Source organism: Pholis gunnellus (assembly GCF_910591455.1).
Source record: "Pholis gunnellus genome assembly, chromosome: 2".
Lineage (NCBI taxonomy): Eukaryota > Metazoa > Chordata > Actinopteri > Perciformes > Pholidae > Pholis > Pholis gunnellus.
Genome location: NC_136536.1, coordinates 22,467,617 through 22,493,681, shown reverse-complemented (window position 1 = coordinate 22,493,681; position 26,065 = coordinate 22,467,617). Strand labels below are relative to the sequence as shown.

Below are 26,065 nucleotides of genomic sequence, written 5' to 3'. Positions count from 1 at the left end.
TATAAATGTGTATATTTATACATATATATTTATGAATGGAATAAAAACAAACAAACCAAAAAACGATGTAAACCAAACAACACAAAATAATTAAACTAAACAAATAACTATCAAAAGAAAAAGCTATCTAAATGGATTTAAAAAAAAAAAATCTAATCCAAAGAAGCAAACATCTAGAACAATTAAACAAAACATCTTATGTTTAAAATAACTAAATACTAAACTCACATAAATGGCTCCGACAGTAATATCACTGAAGCTGCTCCTAGGTAGCATATGAGGTGAAGTACATCCATAAACTGAGTAGTTGTTACTTTATCTTCATTGTGGTGTTTTAATGACATCTGCAGGACATTTCAGGAACAGCATTTCCTTTCATTGGGAGCGCTTGATTTGCTCCAGCGGTGAAAAACTGCGAACTGTGTCTCACCTCGCGTAACGTTTAGAGCTCATATACGAATAACTTAACCGGATATATTTTACAACGTCTGCTCCATGTGGTGTTCAGGGTTTCGTGCGTTAACTATGAGAACTATTTGACCCCATTTGGGAGGTCACCAACTCCTCAGGGTGCCGTTGTCAAAACCCAGACAGCTGGGAGTCACGTGACATGACGTGTAACCAGCATGGCGGCGCTGAGCTGAGGTAGCGACTCGACTTGACTGACACCGCTAGCCTGGCTTTCGTTAGCTTTCCTTGACACCTGCTTACTCGCCAGGGCCAGGCCGAGTATGACGGCCTGAGAGAGTAGCGGTAACGAGACCGAGAGATGCAGCAGCAACAACAACACAGGCCACCACAGCAGCAGCAGCAACAGCAACACTCGAAGGCTGAAAACAGTAAAACCAAGAGCATGTTTCTGTCTAGGGCGCTGGAGAAAATCCTCTCGGATAAGGAGGTGAAGAGGAGCCAGAACAGCCAGCTTCGAAAAGCCTGTCAGGTGGCGCTTGGTAAGTGGGTTTGTTTTGTGTACTATTTTTTCCGAGCGCCGTGTTTTTATGTCGGGCTTCAGTGAGCCGAGGGAGAGCTAACGTCTCCAGTTAGCTAGCGCTAGCGTTAGCATCTGAATGGCCTTCGCCGTCTGTTTAGCTGACCGTTGGCGTCTACAAGACAGCGTTATGTGTGTGGGGCATCACTCTCACGTCTTATTGTTCATTCTACGATGCTTACATCATGACTTAACGCCACCGTCACCGCTGTCAACGTCGGCGGCTGAACAAGCTAATGGATAGCTCTCGTTAGCTAGTTACGGCTAGGTCAGATAGCCAAACAGACCAATCCCAGTGTTGTACGTAGCACTGTCACCCAGCCAGACAGCCCAGTCCTGCTCTGCACCCAGACACACAGGATGCTACCCAACTCCAGGATACTGTGACGCCCGTGCTTTTCCATTCAACACAACCGCGGATAGTGTTGCACACCAACACACACGCAGACCAGGCTCCTCACCTCATCGTGATATTGCTGTTTATATTTCTGCTCATTTGTGTGCACCCACCTTCTTGTCATATTGTTGTGAAATTTGAACAATATCTTGTTGGTATAGAGGCGTTAAAAGCTTGTGACACTAAGTACACAATGAAGTACATCGTATAGTACAGTGGTAGTGGTACTGACTGATACAGTTAGCTCATATTATTTTTTTTACACAGTGCCTCTCTCTTGGTCTCAATGCAGGTAATTGAGAAATTGTGAAGTTGTGCTTCATTATTAAGGTATAGTTTAGTGTAGGACCACGTGAGAGGTGGGCTGATGGGTCTGTGTGTTAGAGCTGCTATGTCTGCCAGTGACACTCTCTCATTATTCATGATGCCAGTAGAACACAACACTCCTTTTCGACCCCTCTCACTACCTATGGGTGTTTGTGTTGCATTGTCAACCTGACTTACTGTCTGGTGTTTTACTACAGATACAAGAACATCTCATCTTCCCCAATGCTCTTCTGTTCATATATCAAAGTTGTTGCGCTGTGGATTGCAGGCCTTTGCATCTGTTGCCCCCATGATTAAATATGCATACTGTGGAAAGAGAGGTTAGTTGTTAACTGCTGTTTCTTTAAGTGAAACACTCGAGCTTATCCAGGCAACGAGTATTATGAATAACGTTCTACATTTGGTCCAGCGTTGACTCGCTGAGAAAGGAACTGAGCTGACACATTTTTATGACATAAAATGACAAGTCATACATTCACCACTGTTACTGGGACATGTGTGGTGAATGTTACTCAAGCTAATTTCCGCTCGAGTGCAGTAGTGTCCGCCACCATGTAGGTTGTGAAGCGAATCGATTTGGTTGGTCGCAATCAGGCGGAACGCGCACCACTGCTCGCTGTTGGAGGCTGCGACACTGGGTATCTGAGTAGTGTGTGTACATGGACGGATCAATGCCGGTTAAAGAAGTATGAAGATATTGATTTAGGTAGAAAAGCCTCTGATAGCAGAGCAGATGGGGATGCGGGTAATAAGAGAGAGACCAAATATCTGAGGGATAACATGGGGGTCGTCTTAGATTTAATCCTGCTCAATATACAATAGTATACTGTGACAAGGAAAGAAAAACGGGTCCTTCTGCAGTCAGATGTGTGATTAGCCCAGTAACTCCCAGATCTACGGTCAAATCATGTCACACCAAGGGTCAAAGTTCAGCCTCCAGTAACATTTCATCTCCTGTGTCTCCCTCCATAGATGAAATCAAGGCAGAGCTCGAAAAACAAAAGTAAGTATTGTTATGCACACACAGTTTTCCCTGAATGAATTAATGAATGAGTGAATGAATGCACACGCAGCAGTTAGTTTGTGATTATTATTATTTTCTTCTTGCGGGGCAAGAAGTCAAGTTAAGGTTTGCCCTGAAGCAGCCTGCAGTAAACCCCAGCTGCTCTCTGTGATTTGTGACTAAGGTGATATTTTGCTTTTGTAACTGCTACTTTGGAGTATATCAGCAGCACTTCAAACAGCCTTCAGCTAAAATATATATATATTTATTTCTGCTGCTATAGGCAAACAGTTATTCAACGTTATTTTTCTTTTCTAAGGTTTAAAGCTCAGTCAAATTCTGCACTGTGAAGATATAGATGTACAGTAAAATGCTTCCGCAGCACGTTATCTATTCACATCTACTGGAGTTGCCATTTCAAGTCTCGATGGGACCGTGTTTCTAGTTGACCCAGCTGTTTGCTCCCCTCGTTCCCTGCAGGGATGGTACCGTGGTCCCACCCAGAGCCAACTACATCGAGGCGGACAAATACGTGCTGCCCTTCGAGTTGGCCTGTCAGTCAAAGTCCCCCCGGATAGTTAGCACCTCTTTGGACTGTCTGCAGGTTAGTATTCACTGACACACACACACACACACATGCACATGCACAGAGGCTTGCACACACGAGTACAGTTAAATAATCTCAACATCTTCTGCTTCACTTTCTCACCACCAGCTAATTATTGCTTGTTTTACCCATCTTTTGCTGGTTAGCAGGTGGTGGGGAAATCTTGTCACACCTGTTTGACACTCCTGAAGTTCACCTGGAACAATGGTTCTACATTCCACACACACAAGCCTGCACACAAGCCATCCTTTAATCTGCTTGTAGCTTTTCGTAGTAGCTACACTTGTGTGGTCACATTGGTTATAATCCATTAAGTAGCCTGCATTCAGTGTGCTAGTGCTGGAATGAAAATTAATTATTGAAGGACCACACACACACACACACAAACTCAGACTCACATTTGTATTACATCTTGTGTACCTGCTGTGGGTTTTGTTCCTGTAATTTCCTGGTGTTACTTGTCTTAATCTACATTTACCTATGTAAAGCACCTTGTAGGTTTGTTTAGAAAGATGCTCTTAAAATATAGTTTTATTGTTAATATTATTATAGCTGCATTATGGGAAATGTAGGACCCAGCGTTTTGGGACTTTACCCATACTTGACTCCAAAGGTCAGGATATCTCTGTCTGTGTAGTCTTCTTTTAAACACATGTTCATCTTTGATCAAATGAACCCGTAATAACAAATGATTTTCTCGCATACTCATAATTTAGAAACACAAACATTGAAATAAACCCTAAACTCACTGGGCTTGAATAATACAAGACCCCGACCTGCTCAGAGAGTTCCACACTCGCTCTGCCGCTCTAACCTGTGCACTGTTCCTCCCCGGTAGAAGCTGATCGCGTACGGCCACATCACAGGCAATGCCCCGGACAGCAGAACCCCGGGCAAGAGGCTCATCGACCGGCTGATGGAGACTGTCTGCAACTGCTTCCAGGGCCCGCAGACCGACGAGGGTGTCCAGCTACAGATCATCAAGGTATACGCGTCGCCTCACCGAACATCTGGCAGCCTCCAGATCCTCCAGCTGTCAGTGTTGTTGTCACACAGCCGAGAGGAATGAGACACTTAAGTCCTCCATAAACAACATCGTCCTGTCACGGTTCACAGCAGTGGAGAAAATCTGCTTCTGCACATTAAATCTTTTTTTTTAAGCAAGGCTTTAAGAAAAGTTTGATAATACTGAATATTTAAATATAAAAAATATGTGTATGCCATGCCTGTCTTTGTCACATCGTCAGCCACTTAAACCCATCATTTAATGCTTGATTGCTATAATCACACAAAAAATGTAACTAAAGAATTTCTTGTTGCAGCGTTTTTCAAAAAGGATTTAAAGTGTTTTTAAACTGACATCTTTCATTTGTAAATCTAAAGCGCAGAAAAGCTGCATAGATTGATTCAATTCTTCCTTTTCCTTTCTGAACAGATTTCACACTAGCTTTGTTCTGCAATATCCAGGATTCTCATTTCTGGATTTGTGAGAAAGGATCAAAGTGCCGTTGATCATATTTTATATCTTAACTAGTGCACACTTATTCACATTTTTTTTTTTCTCACATTTCCTGGTCACTTTTTTGGCTTGACAACCTGCCTCGTGTTTGCGCAGTTGGTGTGATTCATAGCTGCCTCTTGTTGAAGTTTCCTCTTTCTGAATGAAATACACATTCTGGTTGTTTGGCAAGGGCAAAGTCTCTCCTGCTGTAAGAAGCACTCCATTGTATCACTGTTGACAAAAGATTCATAGCAGATAATCCACATGTTTGTCTTACAGTGACCGCTGAATGAGACCTGAATGTCTGTGACGTTTGTTTACACTGACTAATACAAGCTTGAAACACAAAATGATATATCATGTTTTTTAATTATCATCTTTTGAGTAACTTGAGTATGACAACTGCACTGCTGCAGCTTTTTACGCGCCTTTTTATAGGGAAGTCGAGTGGTGACTCAGCAGGTACAGCGGCAGCATCTTCTAAACAAGACATCCTGCCTGATAACTCTTGACTTCCTTCTCCCTCCGCCCAGGCCCTGCTGACGGCGGTGACCTCCCCGCACATAGAGATTCATGAGGGCACGGTGCTGCTCACCGTCAGGACCTGCTACAACATCTACCTGGCCAGCCGCAACCTCATCAACCAGACCACGGCCAAGGCCACTCTCACACAGATGCTCAACGTTATCTTCACACGCATGGAGAACCAGGCTGTCAGTGCATTTAATGTTGTTACTCTATGTCCATACAACTGATCGTAGAGGTTGTAACTTGACGTGTTAATTGAAATAATGTGGAATCACAGGCTCACCACTGGTTTTTGATTTGAAACAGCCGGTCAGACTTTTGGTATAATATTCAACAATTTATTTTTATCCCAATTTTTCCAAATGGCCTGACATCTAAATTCACTTTTTATAAAATAATTCATCTACATGGCTCCTCTTCTCCTTCTGCTGCCCCCACAGGCTCTGGAGGCCCAGGAGCAGGAGAAGGACCGGCTTCGTCTGCCCCAGCAGAACCCGTCTCCAGTGCCGGGTAATCGGAGGTCTGGCTCCCCCCGGTCTGACCGGACGCCTACCCCGGAGCCCCAGGGCTCGCCGTCCCCGGCAGCCAGTTCTACGGACCTCACTGCCACCAACACCACCAGCTCCACGCCCCCACCGCCAGACCCTGACCTGGACCTGGACCAGGACCAAGCGCCAGACACACTGTCGATCAATGGAGAACCTGAGGGCGACAGCGCTCCGATGAATGGAGGAGCGGAACAGGTCACGCCATCAAGAGGTATGTGTCAATTTTTTTTCCCTCTAAATCTTTAAGGAAAATCTGAAGGTGTACCTGTGGATTGTGAAGTTATTCACATATTAGCTTCTTTAATCTTCATACTCTGTTTTTTTTTTAATTTCATCAGATTCCGTTTTTGAAGATGAAGGTGTGGAGACCCCTCCTGCAGCAGCTGAGCCAGCTGAGGAAGTGGACAAACCAGAGAGCAATCCAAATCCACCAGAGTCAGCGGCGACTGAAGGAGGGGAGGGAGAGCAACCGCCAACACAGGTGCTCAGTGGGACAGGTCAGAACTTACTCCTCTATGTTGTGTATTAGTTATTCTCTCATTTACATCCTCTGTCTCTTATGTTCTGATAAATGTCAATACACTTGTTGGCGACTGGTTTTCTTTCATGGTCATGACCTGATAATATCCATTGTGGCCTCTCCTCCAGGAGGTGAGCACCCAGCCCACCCTGTCGATGACACAGAAGTTGCTCCCCCCAGAGTCAGAACAGAGGGTCAGCAGATGAACGGCATCATTGAGGACCGCTCTTCTGTTTCCTCCACAGATATGCTGGTGAGCAGTGTTAACACATTAGTTATTAAACAGCAGTACAGGTTCGAAATAAGAACAAACTTTTACATAAATGTCAGTTTTTGAGCCGAAACAAAGACCAAAATGTGGCCTGCAACAGACTAGATTAGGTTTGTTTTTAGCCTAGCCCTTTGCCGGAAATGGCTTTTGCTACAGAAACAGTTAAACAGTTAATCACTCGGGGCCCCTACCGGCTGGTTAACACTAGTGAGCCGTTGTAGCGGGCTAACTTCCTTATAAACGGAACTGACTGATGGCAAGTCACAGACTCACTGAGGTGAGGTTTTATTGACTAAAACGAGCAGTGGAGTCGTAGGACGGGTATAGAGAGCCAGAGTAAATAAGTACAATTTATCAACTTATTGCTTCATACACACACTCTCGTCGAAAGCACATTGCTGTCACCTGATAAGTGACAACTTTGTTCAGCTCATTTCCTGCAACAAGTGTATCATTGAAGCATGGTGGAATTACCTAGCGAGCTAGTTTGCTAACTAGCAGACGGCTAGCTAGCTTGGCTCGCTGGTGGCCAGCGGCAGCACTCCGCCTCACTCCTCGCCACTCTGGAGAAGGTCAAGATACCGAGCTAACTAGCCAGCCATCCACACAGACACCATAACACCGAACAAGAAAAGTCATTTTCTTTTGTACTAGTCTAATGACCAAGGCAAACAGTTAGATCTGTTCTATTTCTGTGGTCTCAACACAGAAGCAGGTTAGGGCCAAACAAATCCGAGCTATTTGAACTTTTTTTATGTTGTGTTGTATGTCGTGTTGTTTGCATAAAAAGTAAGGCAGACTTTCTTCATCTGTCTCAGGATGCTGAGGCCCTGCAGGGACCCCACGGTGCCGCCCGGTTCTCTCACATCCTGCAGAAAGACGCCTTTCTGGTGTTCCGCTCTCTGTGCAAACTCTCCATGAAGCCTCTGGCCGAAGGACCTCCGGACCCAAAGTGAGTGCTTTGTTTCCTGCAACCTCTAAATATACGATTACTTATACAACAACCAGTCTGCTTTACTTTATCTCATTCGGCCACGTTTCTGTTTTACATCACACCGTGAAGATATTTTTTTAAGTTTTTCATTCGATGGTGGGAAAACGCATCCTAAATCACCAACGTTTGTACTCTGAAAACCTTCCTTGACACACCTTTGGTCTTTTTACATGGCAACAGTTTGCCCAAACAAATATAGAGGCCCTTGGCTTACGCACTGGGCTTCAGCTCAGTCTCCACAGGTTAGCTTGCCCTTTTCCATCGTGGTGTGGCTGTCGTCTCTAGTTACTGTAACATTAGACCCTGAGCCCGTCAGTGTGTATAGGCCAGAGTAAACTGAGCCCAGAAGAAGCTCACAAAGAAGTCAGTCTGACCTACAATAAATAAATACGACGGACCACCATTATACCAAAGTATCTTATTTTTCTCTCAACTTAGTTGAGTAAACTGGAACACTATTTATTGACATTAAGGCACATTTATATGTACTGAGAATGTTGCTATATACACCATATATATGCCTCCTCAGTGTAACAATCCCTCTCCTCTGCAGGTCCCATGAGTTGCGCTCCAAGATTGTGTCCCTGCAGCTGCTGCTCTCCGTGCTGCAGGGCGCCGGGCCGGTGTTTCGCACTCACGAGATGTTCGTCAACGCCATCAAACAGTATCTGTGCGTGGCGCTCTCCAAAAACGGCGTCTCCTCTGTGCCTGAGGTCTTTGAGCTTTCGCTGGCTATCTTTCTCACATTGCTCTCCCACTTCAAGGTCCACCTGAAGATGCAGATTGAGGTACAGACGCAGAGTAACGGCAACAGGCTGTGCTGAGTTAGTTTGTCTGGCACATCTTAGACCGAAGAGAGAAACGTACCTGTTGCAGCTCGTTTGATCAAAGAGTCACACTGACACTTAATCTCTCTCGTCCATTTCGCCTCAGGTGTTTTTCCGGGAGATTTTTCTGACCATCCTGGAGACTTCGACCAGCTCCTTTGAGCACAAGTGGATGGTTATCCAGACACTAACGCGCATCTGTGCAGGTACAAATCCACTGACGCATGACTAAGAAATTATGCAAACACAGTCAAACTACGGCCCTGTCAGACATGAAATGCAGTCTGTAACGGGCTTAACTCTCACGGTTCTAGCTGCTTCTCATGTTTTCCCATGACCATGCTGTAGCTGTAATCGTGTGTTCTAGCAGCATGAGTCACATGCACACTGGCGCTACAGCAGTGTTTGTTGCGCATCATCCTACCATGCCGTCTTTTCTCTGGAGTGATTCTGACGTTGTTATTTCAGAGATGCACTGAACACAAAGGTCGTGAAATAAGTTTCATTGTTAGCCAGGTTTTGGTATAAGTGGCCCGGCATTTGAGCAGCCATCTTGATTCTCTCCGTGCAGGAAAACGGTGCTGCAAATCAAGTCATTATTATATTTACTGATCGCATTATCACCCTGCTGTATCTTAAGAAATGTACTTCCTCCCCCCAGATGCCCAGTGCGTGGTTGACATCTACGTGAACTACGACTGTGACTTGAATGCAGCAAACATCTTCGAGCGCCTCGTCAGCGACCTCTCTAAAATCGCTCAGGGCCGGAGTGGTCAGGAGCTCGGGATGACTCCTCTGCAGGTACAATCAAGGGTTCAGTGTCCCTTTGTTGCATAATATAAAGATCAACACCATAGGAGCACACGTTTTGATTAAGGAGGTATCTTTCTGGTCAGGTGGTTCAGTGTTTCACATTTTACATAACTATTCATATCATGTGTAAATGATAATTTTTTAAATACCCACAGGAGCTGAGCCTACGTAAAAAGGGTTTGGAGTGTCTGGTGTCCATCCTCAAGTGTATGGTGGAGTGGAGCAAAGACATGTATGTCAATCCAAACCTTCAAGCTAACCTCGGTAAGTGTGTGGCGTACAGTAAATCTGTAGAACAATACATACGAGAGGGGGAGGGAGTCTAAACATGTGTATCGCGTGTGACCTGTTTGCAGGCCAGGAGCATCCGTCCGATAGCGACGGAGCAGAGCTGAAGCTCCCGGAGCCGCTGGCGGGACGTCGAGACAGCATCAGTTCTCTCGACTCCACCGTCTCCTCCAGCATGGCGCTGTCGCAGGCGGACCATCCCGAGCAGTACGAGGTTATCAAACAGCAGAAGGACATCATCGAGCACGGCATCGAACTGTGAGCCCTTTTTTCTCAACCTGGTTACTCAGGATCAGCTGTTATCGATGGAACAGAGTGGAATATTGTCACCTTTTATATTTAATACTTTAGAGAAGATGAACATTGATTGTTTTCCTCTGCTCTCTCTCCCCAGTTTCAACAAGAAGCCAAAGCGAGGTATCCAGTACCTGCAGGACCAGGGCATGCTGGGTTCCGCAGCCGAGGACATCGCCCAGTTCCTGCACCAGGAGGACAGACTGGACACTGTGAGGGATTACACTCATTTCAATTATACAACACTGTATTCTCAGGCAACAAAGCTGTTTTTCAAGCCACTTTCCCTCTGCATCCACAGACCCAGGTTGGAGAGTTCCTGGGCGAGAACATCAAGTTCAACATAGAAGTGATGTACTGCTACGTGGACCAGTTGGACTTCTGCGGCCGGGACTTTGTCTCGGCACTCAGAGCGTTCCTGGAAGGCTTCAGGCTGCCTGGTGAGGCCCAGAAGATTGACAGGCTGATGGAGAAGTTTGCTGCTCGATACTTAGAGTGCAACCAGGGGTAAGACCCACCTCCAGAGTTCCTACTGAAATATCAGGGCATGGAGGGATTGGCTGGTGCTTGTCAAATTGTCTTTTAATCTTAGTCACAAAGGTTTACGTTTGATTGAAAAGCAAGCAAACTACTAACTGTTTCCCTGATGTGCCCACTTTTGTAGACAGACCCTGTTTGCCAGTGCAGACACTGCCTACGTGCTGGCGTACTCCATCATTATGCTCACCACAGACCTGCACAGTCCTCAGGTGAGAACGGTATCACTATATGTGGGCCAGTGTATCGTCCAGTATGCGAGTGTGTCTCGTCTCTCTGTGGAAGGATCTTTATTTGAGTTTCACATAGCGTTTGTTGTTATTAATGCAAGGATCACACCACGGTTTTACGCAGGTTAATTGGAAGAAAAGCTGCACCGTTAAAAACACATTCATGTTTTTTTTGACAAATGCAACATGTATTCTGAGACGTTCAGATGAAATCTACGGAGGCTCTGAGGGGCAGGTGAGAAAAAATAATTGGTTGGCAAAAAAAAAGATTCTTCAATGGTAATCTTTGTAAGTTGCCTTTTTTTTAGTTATCAGGATAAAAGAACTAAAAGCATTCGTTCTATCCAAAGTAAAGACATGACAGTAATGTTACATGACTTGCTTACACACAACATATGTGTTTAGAGTGCATGGAGACATTTAAGAAAGAAGAAAGCATAAATACTTTTGGTCTTATCTAGCACATAAGACAGTGGTGCACTTCGACCTCTTGTGGCCGAAATTAGTGTTACAACAACAAACACTGAAAACTTCTCCTGAACACAACAAAAGATTCACCCGCCAAACAAAAGGAAATTAAAGACTATCCAGGCAAAACCTTTTTTTCCTCACCTGTTCTACAATCATAAACACAGGAGACAAAACTATTTACATCAGACTCAAATTTATTTTTCTCACTTGCTTCTCAGTGCTTCTTTAAAAACAACAGCCCTGTTTTTATTTAAAAGTAAATAAGTGGAGGCTTTGGTGGAGGGCTGTTGTTTCAGCTACTGCCCAGACGATGAAATACGATGCAGGAAGTCCCGTTTGAGTAATGGACCTGTGTGCTTTAAGGCTTATCAAGAACCAAAACACTGTACAGTAGTTTATAACGCTCTTAGACAGGATTTATTATTTATTTTATGACACTCCAATCACCAGGCAAACCGTATTAACGCAACACATTAATCTACCAGCGAATGCTCGTATTTGGTCGGGCACAGCAGCGCCTTGCCGTGTGACGTTACGTTTCGGCAACAGTCCGACAAGGTTCAACGTTTTTGCTGGACGACTCTGCGTTTCTTCACCAGAGTCCTCTGCGTTAGCAGCAGGCTCTTATCCGTCTCAGCCCTCGACAAATAGCTGCTGCATCTGATTTATCACAGCTCACAGGTCGCCATGACAGAGGAAATTGCATCTGAAATTTAAAGTCTGGGAAAAGCAGGTGTGAAATATGGCACACCGTGACACACGTGCAGAGTTTAGCCGGGGGGGGGGGGGAGAGTGTGAGAGTGTGAGAGTGAGAGAGACAATATTAGACAGTGACATAACTTTATTTACAGCTCTAAAGTCTATTGCAGTAAATTAAAAGTTGCATTCTACTCCATACAGCACCACAACGCAAGACTAAAGAGCAGCAGCAACACACTATTGTACCTTCCTGATCCAGACCAGTGTGATATGACAGCCTGTAATAGTTATTACGTTGCCCATATGTATTATTTTTTTCATGTTGGCAGTAATAATCTAGTCAAAGGAGTAAAAAACTTTAAAATCCAACACATCACTCTTTTTGTGTGTGCAGTAAATCAGCTGAACTGAGCTCCTACTTCCTCTCTCAATCTCCTTCATTTATGTAGGTGAAGAATAAGATGACAAAGGAGCAGTACATCAAGATGAACCGCGGTATCAACGACAGCAAGGACCTGCCTGAGGAGTATCTGTCCTCCATATACGATGAGATCGCAGGCAAGAAGATTGCCATGAAGGAGAGCAAAGAGATCTCCATCACCCCAAAGTCCACCAAGCAGAGTGAGTACTTGCCTCCCTTCTTTCCGTGAGGCTTACTCGCTGAAATAAAACATCACACTGGCTGGTGTCCTTCTCTGTGACACTGTTAGCCGTTTAATGACAAACATCCGAAACGCCCATGTCCTCTTGTGTCCAGATGTAGCCAGTGAGAAGCAGCGGCGTCTGCTGTACAACGTGGAGATGGAGCAGATGGCGAAGACCGCCAAAGCTCTGATGGAGGCTGTCAGCCACGCCCAGGCCCCCTTCTTCAGCGCCACACACCTGGAGCATGTCAGGCCCATGTTCAAGGTACTACTGATTAGATTGAAGCAGAGAGGCAACGTAACAATCTGTGGACGCACTGGAAATGGAATAATATAATAATTTCTGTCTGTTGTAGCTGGCGTGGACCCCGTTGCTGGCAGCGTTCAGCGTGGGACTGCAGGACTGTGACGACCCAGAGGTGGCCTCACTGTGTCTGGAGGGCATTCGATGTGCCATCAGGATCGCCAGCATCTTCAACATGCAGGTCTGGTGATCTGTCAATTATGTGTATTTTTAGTTTATTCTCAGCTGGTCACATGATCCGCCAATAATTCTTTTTGTATTGGCTCAGCGTTCTTGGTGTTTAAAACAGCGTGAAACTACGACTGTGTAGTAACTGGCCTTCCTGTCTGTAGCTGGAGCGAGACGCGTACGTCCAAGCCTTGGCCAGGTTCACCCTGCTGACGGCCAGTTCCAGCATCACGGAGATGAAGCAGAAGAACATTGACACCATCAAGACCCTGATCACTGTGGCCCACACAGACGGAAACTACCTGGGCAACTCCTGGCATGAGGTGAGTCTTTACTATCAGGGTTTATGAGCAGCAGTAGCACAGAGGAAAAGTATTATTGGATCTCACTAATACCTCGTGATAGAAGATAACGTGCACATACACTCAGCTGCCAGTTTATTAAGAGATACCTCGATAAAAACTAATGCAGTATAAAACAACAGCACTGCAAAACCTTTGTGTATGTTCCCTTTTAGACGTGTTGATTTGAATTTATGGTCACTTTGAAGGCTGTATTGTGTAGACAAACTATTAAAAACACTCATTATAACCTCAGTTTATTGTAATACAATTCAACATCGCAAACTAATGCAGCTTTGTAACATTGATAATTGGGGTCTGTCAGAACCAACAATTTGTTTATATATATATATATATATATATTTTTTTTTTCTTCTATTCTTAAAGTCGCACAGGTGGCTTGCCAGTGTTTACTTACAGCCTATTGTGAGTGGATTATTGGGAAATGAATAAATATGATTATGGTTAGATATTTAGATTTTCTTTGCAGTCACATATATTTATATATGACATATATAGTTTAGTAGAGTGTATTAATAGCCTGCAAACATAAATCCTTCACATACAAGAAATTGCATTTTGAAACATCCCACTGAATATTGCTGTCAGAGAACTACAGTGTGTGATCATAATTCACTTTTTTAGAGTATGTTCAAACAGTGAACAGTCCTAGCAGTAGTCCGTCTCGGTGTAGGAAGCTTCATAAATAACTTTCAGTGTGTTCATCTGTAGTTAACTTTCAGCCCAAACCAAGGACACGTACTGAGAGGCTCCTGGTGAATTATGTTCTCGCCACCCGAGTTTAATAATAGAAGAGCCTATTTATGATCGAGGATGACATTCTCATATAAACATGATCAAAACTGTTCTCTATGAAAGCTCATTCTAGCCAGCAAAACCAAAAACTAAATGAAAACTCCTGTTAAGTCATTATTATGACAAACTTTCTCAAAATAATGACTTGGTATTGCGCAATAATGATTTAGTATTGCAATATAATAATATATAATAATAACGATTCAGTATCTCAAAATAATGACATAGTATCTTAAAATAATTACTTTCTTGTCTCAGAATATTAGCAGTCTCAAAATAATAATAGGTTTTCAACAATTGACTTACTATCGCTAAATAATAGAAGAGGTACTGATCTTTTAGATCCAAAGTCTTTATTTCTTTATTCTTGTTTCTCAGTTTCATTTTCGTAATGACGTACAAGATCATAGCTATTCTAAAGTAAATAAACCATCCAACCCCCTAAAAGTTGTTTGTGGCGTCTGTCTTTGTGTTGTAGATCTTGAGGTGCATCAGTCAGCTGGAGCTCGCCCAGTTGATCGGCACAGGGGTAAAGACGCGCTACATCTCAGGGGTGGTCCGGGACAAGGAGGCCGGCATAAGGGGCTTACCCTCCGGCACAGAGGAGTTCATGCCCCTGGGCCTCGGTAAGATGCACGCACGCACGCACGCCCGCCCGCCCGCCCGCCCGCCCGCCCGCCCGCCCGCACGCACGCACGCACGCACGCACGCACGCACGCACGCACGCACGCACAGTATAACTTCTATTCACAATTCAACCCCTAACTCTTATAATCATATATAAACTGTGTCTCTATCTTGAGGATTCTCATCAAAACTACAAGTTACTGTTGTGCTTCTAAAGTAATAGCCAATGTTAACTTTATTGAATCCAAAGCAGCTATTTTATGTTAAACAATAGTGCTCTTAATTAAAATAGGAGCAAACATACATACATTTCTGCATTAATACCTTGTTCACTGTGTGTTCATGAGTTGTATGCGTGATGCCTGACTGTATGCCTTAGCTTGTGTTAAATATGTTTGATGTTGCAGGTAACCTGGTGGGAAGTCAGGACAAGAGACAGATGGCTCACATCCAGGAGTCAGTAGGAGAGACCAGCTCTCAGAGTGTGGTGGTAGCTGTGGACAGGTAAGGCATTAAAGGACATTAATTACATAGTAAATGCATCTATATGCAGCCCTTCATGATGAATGAAAGGTTCTGTTCCCTACAAATACTAAAGCTGCTTTTATCTTTGCAGGATCTTCACTGGTTCCACCAGACTAGATGGAAATGCGATTGGTGAGTGTTGTGTTCAGTATCTCCGTTTGTGTACGTCACAAAGAAAGAGAAGTTATTCATGGCGTGTTGCTGGTTAATTGTTTCCAGTGGACTTTGTGCGGTGGCTGTGCGCGGTGTCCATGGATGAGCTGGCCTCGGCACACCAGGCGAGGATGTTCAGCTTGCAAAAGATTGTGGAAATCTCCTACTATAACATGAACCGCATCAGGCTGCAGTGGTCTCGAATTTGGCAGGTCATAGGAGACCACTTCAACAAGGTCAGTGGACTAAAGTCTGAGTGAAGCCAATGTGCTTAAGTGCCTTAAACTTACATTCTCTCTACTGACCAACAGGGGGCGACTCCTCTGGTTGCAAAAATAATTCAGATTGTATAGAAGTCTATGAGAAAATGAGTCTACTTCTCTCTTGATTTATTACCTCAGTAAACATGAGTTTATGGTCTCAATCTCTAGTTTGAAGTCTTCTTCAACACAGCAAGATGTTCATTTAGTTAATGATGGTCCATTTAGAGTCAAACAGACCATAGAGCAGAGTATGCTTTAGGGCGGGGTTACTGTGATTGGCAGGTTACTACTATGGCATCGTCCATGTTTTCGTCTTACAACTTCAACCCTTTCACTGTGTGTTCAGGAAAGTTAGTTCAGGAAAGTTAATTGTAACCTTTCTGGTTGGCTAAAAGTGTCAAATTCAGTGTTCGGGTGTGCTTGGCTCACCCCACTCGTGACACAAAAAAACAAGATGGTAACGGCCAAAAGGCCGAACTCGATGCTTCAAAACTGTAGTCCACGATCCAATGGGTGATGTCACTGTAACCTTTTTTTATATATATATATATATATATATATATATATATATATATATATATATATATATATATATATATATATATATATAATTAGTGAGGAAGGTAACAACGGGATGACACTGTGGCACCCTGCTGATTTATTACTGCTACAGGGACTTAAAAAGGCTCTTTAATTATGTCTACACAGGCTGTGAGTTTGCACGACGTTGTCATTTATTTTAATGTGCTTAGGTGGGGCATGTTTAGTTCTAAGATTGGACACACAAGTTCAAGTAGAGCTTTTAATCTACCATGCAGTGTCACTGTAAATACACATGCATAGCTGTTTGTTCCAATCCCAAAGGTACAAAGATCCCAAAATGGATGGAACAGTGAATCAGTAAAGCCATTGTAGATCTGTCACTGTGTAATTATTCCGTACAATCGGAGTGAATGTTAGCCAGAAACACAGCGCTAAACAAATGCTGATGTTGCTCTGTGTGTGCTGGATGAGTAAATAACCAACTTTTGTTAACATTTGTCAAATTGTCTGCTTTTACAGCTTGCTGCCCTGCCCCCAAGTGGCCAAAAAACAAACAAACAATAAATGTTCATTAAATTAGGGTGTATAGTACACCTGTTGACCAAACTGGTCAAACTGGCCAAACTTGGAAAGGAACGAATCATAGTGATTAGCTGAGCTAATAGCTGAGCCCCACTCATGACTGTCGTGTCTTCCTCTAGGTGGGCTGTAACCCCAATGAGGATGTAGCCATCTTTGCTGTGGACTCACTGAGGCAACTCTCCATGAAGTTCTTGGAGAAAGGAGAGCTGGCCAACTTCCGCTTCCAGAAAGACTTCCTCAGGCCCTTTGAGCACATCATGAAGAAGAACAGGTAATATGTTATAATGAGGCCAGATGAGAGACCGTACTTTCTCAGTACACAAGTGGCCTCTGTATATTTATAGTAATAAGCTGTATAGGAGTAAGAATGATTCAGAGAACAAATGGGTTGTTTACGATAGATAACACTGCCCCCTCCCCCCCCAGGTCCCCCACTATCAGAGACATGGTGATCAGGTGTGTGGCTCAGATGGTTAACTCCCAGGCGGCCAACATCCGTTCAGGTTGGAAGAACATCTTCTCAGTGTTTCACCAGGCAGCCTCCGACCACGATGAGACCATCGTGGAGCTGGCCTTCCAGACCACTGGGCACATTGTCAGTGAGTATGACTGCAGCGCTCTCCTCGTGGCAGCCATTTTGGCTCAAAAACTGTGACAGAGGTTGTGCTGTTTCAAACTGCTCAGCTGACGGCGAGACAGATCCTCTGTCTTGCTTAAGCTTTTATAAAAATGTGAGAATTAATGACTAGGTGAGATTTAAAGGCGCTATATGTAACTTTCAGAAAATCCTTGTTGTTATTGACACCGGTGGCCGTTAATGTGAACTGCAGTCAGCGTCCTGTTCTTGTTACGAAGCAACCAACACCAGATCCATGCCGTGTAGAAGTTACAACTAGCTGGCTAACCCCAGCTTAGTCTAGGTTAAAGTTAGCTAGTTGTCCGGCCCCTGCCTTCCATTGCTCTCTGCATTCAGAAAGCAAAATCAACACCATTTGTCATAATAATAATAATAATACACAGGTGAATTGATAGGGCAGGCGAGTTAACCAATACATCCCTTCAGACAGTATTTTGCTAACGCTAGAGAGCATGCTAAGTTTAGCCAGCTAGCTTTAATTTTGCTTTGCTGTGTGGATCTGCCATTGGTTGCTTCACAACGTTAGCTGATTAACGTGATATACAACCGGCAAGCTAGCCAATTTACCAGCCAGATCTGCTCCGGGAGTCTGGATGAATTAGCTGACGTTTTCCACCCAAGACAGTATTTTTCTATGTTAGCTACACGCTGTTGGTGCTATAGAGGCGCTGAAGAGGCAAGGCACACGCATAAACATGGTTTTTCCCAGCAAAACTATCAGAGTCCTTTACATTTATATCAGTCCACAGGGATTTACAGGCAACCGAGAAAATCAGGGAGTGTCTCAGTTTGTATAAGTTGCGTTACAATCCATTGATGATTTAATACATGCACATTGTTACATAGAGTATCTTCTTAAGATCTCATAAAGCGATCAAATCATTCTTGTTTTCTTATCTTCGTTCCCTCTCTTCATCACTCAGTGAACACCTTCCAGGAGCACTTTGCAGCTGCTATCGATTCGTTCCAAGATGCAGTGAAGTGCCTGTCGGAGTTTGTCTGCAACGCAGCTTTTCCTGACACCAGCATGGAGGCCATCAGACTCATACGTCACTGCGCTAAATACGTCTCAGAAAGGCCACAGGTGGGAACAACTGAGTTGTGTCTGTACCGATGCAGTAATGTGACACGATAATGGCATTTATCTATCATTTGCAAATAGCACTATGTGATGTCTTTTAACCTTATTCTGTAACATTACACTTCATGTGTCCCTGTCCAGGCCCTGAGGGAATACACCAGTGATGACATGAATGTGGCCCCTGGTGATCGGGTGTGGGTCCGGGGCTGGTTTCCCATTCTGTTCGAGCTCTCTTGTATCATCAACCGCTGCAAGCTGGATGTCCGGACCAGGTAGATGAACAGCTCAGCGTAGAGTGTTGCTCATCCTGTCATTTCACTGTGGTGACTAGTTTGAATTTTAAGCACTTTCACCTCCACCCCCCCCCCTAATGCTAGTACTTCACCTGCCCCGATTGCTTCCAAAACATATAAAAAGAAAAGAAGGATTTAACACAACAAAGTGTTGTCAGACTGCATCACGAGCCCATACTGAGCCTGTGATCCCGTATCGTGCCCTCTCTGCTCCTGCTGGATGCAGAGCTGTGAAGCAACAAGACTGATGTGTGAACTGTTTGTCTTTGCTTCCGACAGAGGTCTCACGGTCATGTTCGAGATCATGAAGAGCTACGGTCACACCTTCGAGAAGCATTGGTGGCACGACCTCTTCAGAATCGTCTTCCGCATCTTTGACAACATGAAGCTCCCCGAGCAGCAGACAGAGGTCAGAGGTCACTGGTAGCAGGCCGTCAAGTCCCACGGTTGTCTGTGTCTCGACAAGCCACTTAGATATCTGAAGGATATCCTCTCTTGTGATGTGGAGAGGCAGAAACTGTACGTTAACATACATATGTTTCTTGTTTGCCTCCAGAAAACCGAGTGGATGACGACGACATGTAACCACGCTCTGTATGCCATCTGTGACGTGTTCACCCAGTTTTATGAGCCTCTCAGTGAAATCCTGCTGGCTGACATTTTCACACAGCTACAGTGGTGTGTCAGGCAAGGTGGGTGTTCAAATTCATTAAGACAGGCGAAGCGGAACACTGTAATACTCAACTGTACGGAGAAAGAGCAAATAATGCTCTCAAGGCAGAGGGGTAACACCCACTACGCTGTGTCAGAATAGGCGCTGAACTGCTAGTTTGTAGTTAGTTACAGATCATTATGGGTATATACAAAAATGATGTTATGCATTATGTTTCACTTAAAAAAAATAATATATATATATATATATATATATATATAAATATATATATATATAAATATAGCACTTAAACTGATATTTTTAGCTGTCTAAAATACATTTAACTGCTGCCTCCATCCACAGCAGTGCATTGCTTTGGTCCTGTGCTGGCACTCCTGTCTGTTTCTCCAAAGGTGCTCATTAACCTTTCCTTCACAGACAACGAGCAGCTGGCTCGGTCGGGGACAAACTGTCTGGAGAACCTGGTGATCCTGAACGGGGAGAAGTTCAGCCCCGAGGTCTGGAACATCACCTGCTCCTGTATGCTGGAGATCTTCCAAAACACCAGCCCTCACGCGTAAGTCCTGAACCATTGCACTCAACTTCGCTTCAATTCCATCGGCTCAAAAAATGTTAATGAAACTGCACTGGAACGTCTTGATGATAGCGTTCATTCAGACAGATGTTAAAGTAATAGTTACTGTTTGGAAGACAAAACTCAAAGTCAAAGAAAGCATCTCAGAGGGAAGATAATGGGGAAGAGTGAGGCTGATGTAGTTGAAGGTTATTGTGCTTCTGTGACAGGATGTAAGTTATCACCTCACGCCTGATCTGCCGTTCTGTTTGCTTTTCAGTCTGTTGACTTGGCGACCGGCTGGACAGGAAGATGAAACTGCAGATGGCAAGCATTTTGTAAGAAAATAAACGAATACACTCTTATAACTTGACAATAATTACAGCACACGATACGCTGCTTTTAGCCAGTGAAAGTGCTGCTATATTTCCCACCAACCTTCCCACCGTGTCAGAAGGACACTAACCTGTGAATGTCCATGTCGTTTGTTGCCGTTTGGCTCAAGGATGCTGATTTCGACAGCCTGTCCCAGAGCAGCTACGACAGAGCTCTGTCTGAGAGAGGACACAGCCAGATGTCCAGCGACGACACGTGGAAGGGCAAGTCCAATGCTAGTGAGTACACACACACACACACACACACACACACACACACACACACACACACACACACACACACACACACACACACACACACACATTCATACCCACTGCAAAGAGCAAATTCACCCTGAACATCTATTTGAAAAACAAATAGATAAAATAAACGATTACATCACATATTTGTCGCTGACTGTCAACGTGTAACTGCCCTCTACAAAGTCAGTTCTACCATCATGTCTCTTTTTTCTTTTGTTCTAAAGGAGTTTCGGACCAGAAGCTGTTTGCAGGGCTGCTGATTAAATGTGTCGTACAGCTTGAACTTATCCAGACCATAGACAACATTGTGTTTTACCCAGCAACCAGCAAGAAGGAGGATGCTGAGAACATGGCCGCTGCACAGGTAAGTTACAGCAGCTACTGTGTTGATAGATTGTGAAGTTGCCCTTTGTGTTGGCAAAAGTGAAAGCTCATAATTCACACACTAATAAAGGCTTAAAGGCACAGCCCTGTGTCATCTCAAATTGTCAGCTATACTTGGCTAAAGTTGTCTAAAACTGTCCTCCCGTCAGCGAGACGCTCTGGAGGAGTCGGAGGCTGAGGGAGGCGAGGCGGGCTCAGAACAAGGCATGTACACACACATGACCTCTGCACACCTCTTCAAGCTGCTGGACTGCCTGCTGGAGTCGCACACTTTCGCCAAGGACTTCAACTCCAACAACGAGCAGAGGACAGCGCTGTGGAGGGCAGGTAAATAGGGAGGAAAGGTCCTCCGGGACAGCTGAGTTCATTTAATTATCTCCCTGTCTTTTCCATTTGTTCTATATATGTGACGTACACAGTGTGTACGAGAGAGTGTTTTAGAAGCATGTCAAAGTTATGAGACAGACGGTCTCTTGTGAGTGAGACAGCCTTGTGTCTTTAAAATATGTTGTTTAACCTCACTGCCTTAAAAAGTCTCTGTTTCTTTTTGTCCTCAGGCTTCAAAGGGAAATCTAAGCCCAACTTGCTGAAGCAGGAGACCAGCAGTCTGGCCTGCAGCCTGAGGATCTTGTTCAGGATGTACTCTGACCTCCAGCTGCTGGCCTCGTGGCCGGACATCCAGACACGCCTGCTGCTGTGAGTACAACATACGGACACGGTTTTGGTCTTTTGTGTGACTTATAAGAATAAGAAACCAATAAGAAAGATATATCACCAGACGTATCGTTACAAAATGCTTTTTTTTTTCTAATCGAACAGAAAAAGCATTGTAAAAAAACAAACCGTTAATCTGCTGACACCAAGGTGTTCCCAGTTTGTTATTGCTTGCTTAAACATTGAACCTTAGATAAATAAGCACCAGCTGTGTCCCTTGCAGAAAAGTGCAGCACTGGCGTTTGCTCAGTGTTGGGTGAGCTGTTTTGACACATGGCTCATACACTCATTATATATTTATGAACTGTACACTGTGTGTGTGTATTTAGCAGAATGTATTGGCATGCCAGAGCCTGGTACAAATCACCTTGTGTTTTTCACTGAGCAGCTGCACCGCAGCAGTTGACTCATGTATTACATCAAGAGTACGTATGTGTGGCGTTCATCGTTAAATAACTGGTTTTGGTGCTTTAATTCAAGACGTGTAGCCTTCTATAGTAACCGTAATGATAATCATGATTGTGCTGCAGTAGCTCTGGTACAGACCAACCACCTCTGCCTCTTCAGTGGTGGAGATACGTCAGTGTTGTGTGTGTGTGTGTGTGTGTGTTATAATCTTTCATGTGTGTGTGTGGTCTCTCTCAGGGTGTGTAGTGAAGCTCTGGCCTACTTCATCAGTCTGACCTCAGAGAGCCACAGGGAGGCTTGGAACAGCCTGCTGATGCTGCTGCTCACCAGGACGCTACGGCTGCCCGATGACAAGGCAGGAACACACACACACACACACACACACCATGTAGACTGTATAGATATGAATGGACGATGCTTCTCTACTTCCCACTGTACAAAAGTGAAGCCAAAATATCCCGGGTACGGGAGCTGCCATCTTGAGTTTTTCTGGAGATCGGGTGGGCTGGAGTCGCAGCAATGACGATTCAATGAACGATTGTCAATCACAACTGTTTTTAAAACATTAAATAACTGATTTAAACACTTGAACACACATCAGCGTGATAACGACGACCTAAAATGACAGAAAATATCTTTGGGGAGAAATAGTTTGACCACTAACATGGAGGGGGCAGGATTTATGACCGATCGAAGTGTTTTGGCTTCGCTTTTGGGGAGCTGTCATGTGGTCCGTCTTTAGATAATGTCTATGACACACACACAGAGTATACTTCCAACTCAACGTTAGTAGTTGATCGAGGCTGGGCAGGTGTGCTTCAGGACTCAAACGTTATGCAGCTCTGGATCATAAATACGGCCAACTGTGATTTAAATCTGAACCACGATCAGAAATAAAAGATACCATGGGGAGTTGATAAAAGGTCCATTAGTTAAAAAGGACGGGGGTCAAAAATGTATTTGACCCTTTTATATTTCCTTTAGTATTGATTTCATGTTTTTGTGAGCTGTCGCCTATGAATCATGCACTCTGTGTGAGTCTATGATTCACCAATGATTCATGCAGCCCATGACTCAGGGTTTCTTTCCTGGGCATTTTAGACTAAAACTGTAGAAGTTGTTTCGTTAGAAAACAACCCAGCATGCAGCTTGAAGCAGGAGGAAATGTTGGCGCCGTGCAGCCAGCTTTAGAAAAAGAAAAGCCAATACCACACTAACCACTGCATCAACAAAAACTTAGAGCAGTATTGTTTTAACGTGGACTGGCCGGCACCAGACTCTTGTGCAAGGCCCGCTGTGAATTTTAGGCAAGTTGTAAAAACAAATCCTTACTACACAAATTGTGTTTATTTGCCTGAATCCAATTTCGTAATTCAACGAAATTGCCCTTAAGAGCTGCAAAAATATGCATCAGTGAAGACAGAAATCTCCCCCTGACACATTCATTTAACACCCTGCTGTGAACTCATTGGCCTCCCAGCGGGGCCAACAATACCCAGAACAAGCGCTCCTCCTTCCTGTCCTGTATATTGTAAACATTTCCAATTACACTGGAAACATATTTAGCAAATACTTTGGTTAGCAGGAATTAAAGGGGACATATGCTCATTTTTATGTTCATACTTGTATTTGGGGCTTAAACTAGAACATGTTTACATGCTCTAATGTTTAAAAAAAACATAATTTTTCTCATATTGTCTGAATATATACTTGTATTCAACCTCTGTTTGAAACGCTCCGTTTTAGCGCCTGTCTCTTTAAGACCCCTCCCAAAAACCAGCCCTGTTTGCTCTGATTGGCTTGTAAGAAATATATAGTTTCACCTCTGGAAAAAGTGACTTTTTTTTCGTGATATGTCCCTTTAGAGCACACACAGTATACCACTTGGTTAAAATCGTGGTGCTAATGTATGTTTTCTCACTTCCTCTCCAGTTCAAGCCCCATGCGTCCTGCTACTACCCCCACCTGTGTGAAATGATGCAGTTTGACCTGATCCCAGAGCTGCGGGCCGTCCTCAGGCGCTTCTTCCTGCGCATCGGCTCCGTCTTCCACATCGCTGCTCCCGAGGGGACGGCGGCCCGAACTCCCGCATCCTAGAACGAGCGGGTGCTGGGACCGCGGATGGAGCGATGGAGAGTGATGGCGGGCGGACATTGGTAACAGGTGGACACATGGGAGAACTTACCCCCTCTTCTGGACTGGAGCCGGTCACAGAGGGTGATGACAATAAGACTGTAGCTCTTCGGTGTCAGTTCAGGAGTCTGCATCACAGTGTTCAGCTTTTCTACTGCACTCAGCTTGCAGAGAAGTCTTCACCCTGTCCTTCCTCCCTTCTGTCTCTCGGGGGTGAACAGCACTGTGACCGGCGCTCTCTGCTGACTGTTGTCATTCATCATCCCCCCTGACAGTCATCTCAACTTGTAATGACAAGAAAAGAACTGTAAACAAATAATTTATTGTTATTGTACCTGATTCTGACTTTTTTCTTTTTTTCTTTTTCAAATACTTAACAAAAAAAGTACATGCTGAAAGCAAATGAACGATACTGGTGAATTCGATGAACTTTACATTTGCGGCTTTGCGGAAAATCTCTCGGCCACCTGTGCCTGTCAGAAAATGACACCATCAGTGTCGCCCTTAATGTGAGTTTGGTGATCTAATCGGAATACGTTGTGCTAACTTGTGTATCGATGCCCATCCCAAAGCATTGTTTGTCACTTTAATGTCTGTGTTCCCTCTCATGTCTGTGTTATTCAGCAGCAGCTATTACCATTTTTAAAGAGACTTGAAACAACTCTGCATCTCTTACAACACTATCAAAGATCTCCTGCGGCTTTGTTTGTGACTTCTCTGCTCTCTGTGACGCAGCCGTCCTGTTGTCTTTATAATTCTTTGTCAATGAGATTTTTACTTATTTATTTTTCTCACTTGCTTTAATTTGTTTCATGATTATTTGTTCAGGATAATTGCTGGTTTACAATGAAAGGGTTGGTTGAAAAACTGCCCACTTCCCTCTGCCATGCATTCCTTTGTTCATTGGCCCAGTAAGCCTTACACTGAAGGGCTTAACATGGACGACTCCTCCTCGCTTTAGATTTACAGCTGGCTCATAAGATCCTCCACTAATCCATCAGTTGGGCCTGTAAGGTGACACAGTGGTTGTGTATTTCCCACACTCTTTTGCACATCTGTTACCTGACGTTTGCTCATGTATTAAAGCCAAGCAGTGTATCAACTGGCTCCGGGCGGTTGGAACGCCCGTCAGTGTCGTGTCACACTAGACAGTAAGAGTTCAACCACAGAGAGGTTCAGGAACGGAGCGAAAACCAAAACTCGCATCTACAGAGTGGAATCTCTGGATCCTTAGTAGTTTATTCCATGCCTTTTTTTAAAAAGGAGGATGTATGTAATTATTTAAAGTGCATTTAAATATTTTTTGAGAAGCATTCCTTCCCTCGCAACTATGGATGTCTATTCTTCCCTAAAGCTAGGGAAAATATAAATATATATATATATATATATATACATACATACAGTAAATGAAAAAAGCAGACTGTAAAGTTTTCAATGTAAGATACATAGAAATGAAAGTGCTATACGGTTCTATACATAATATTGTGATGTAATCTTCCAAACATTTGGTGAAATAATCAATAAACCTGAATTCTGATCCACTCTAGTGACTATTGATTTGGTTTTAAATCGTCCACAGCTAAGTCCTAGTGAACACTGTGACTTGTCAAACAGGACGGTGGTACTAACATTAAGAATGGCTGTGGTGCTGTGCATACAGGCTGGTAGAGCTTATTGGGGCTGTTACCGTCATCAATGTTATGTTACACCTGTGCTCTCCCTGCTGCCACGAGTCAATATAC

At 44.1% G+C, this 26,065-nt stretch overlaps 1 protein-coding gene across 1 annotated transcript; it reads left to right on the top strand.

The window, feature by feature from the left end:
* The first annotated feature begins 669 nt into the window (after window positions 1-669).
* Window positions 670-25,853, top strand: arfgef2 (ADP-ribosylation factor guanine nucleotide-exchange factor 2 (brefeldin A-inhibited)). Its single transcript, XM_079178470.1, has 39 exons — window positions 670-950; window positions 2,685-2,715; window positions 3,196-3,319; window positions 4,161-4,307; window positions 5,357-5,536; window positions 5,792-6,110; window positions 6,238-6,396; window positions 6,548-6,672; window positions 7,509-7,642; window positions 8,238-8,472; window positions 8,618-8,717; window positions 9,173-9,312; window positions 9,480-9,588; window positions 9,681-9,870; window positions 10,007-10,118; window positions 10,208-10,413; window positions 10,571-10,655; window positions 12,293-12,464; window positions 12,601-12,752; window positions 12,844-12,972; window positions 13,124-13,282; window positions 14,595-14,742; window positions 15,151-15,247; window positions 15,360-15,400; window positions 15,488-15,657; window positions 16,929-17,080; window positions 17,236-17,408; window positions 18,370-18,530; window positions 18,669-18,799; window positions 19,100-19,229; window positions 19,377-19,512; window positions 19,911-20,049; window positions 20,327-20,384; window positions 20,552-20,660; window positions 20,909-21,048; window positions 21,218-21,395; window positions 21,626-21,764; window positions 22,428-22,545; window positions 24,123-25,853. Exons 1-39 carry the CDS (start codon window positions 770-772, stop codon window positions 24,285-24,287), a joined length of 5,574 nt encoding a protein of 1,857 aa, XP_079034596.1. The 5' UTR covers window positions 670-769; the 3' UTR covers window positions 24,288-25,853.
* Window positions 25,854-26,065: the final 212 nt, after the last annotated feature.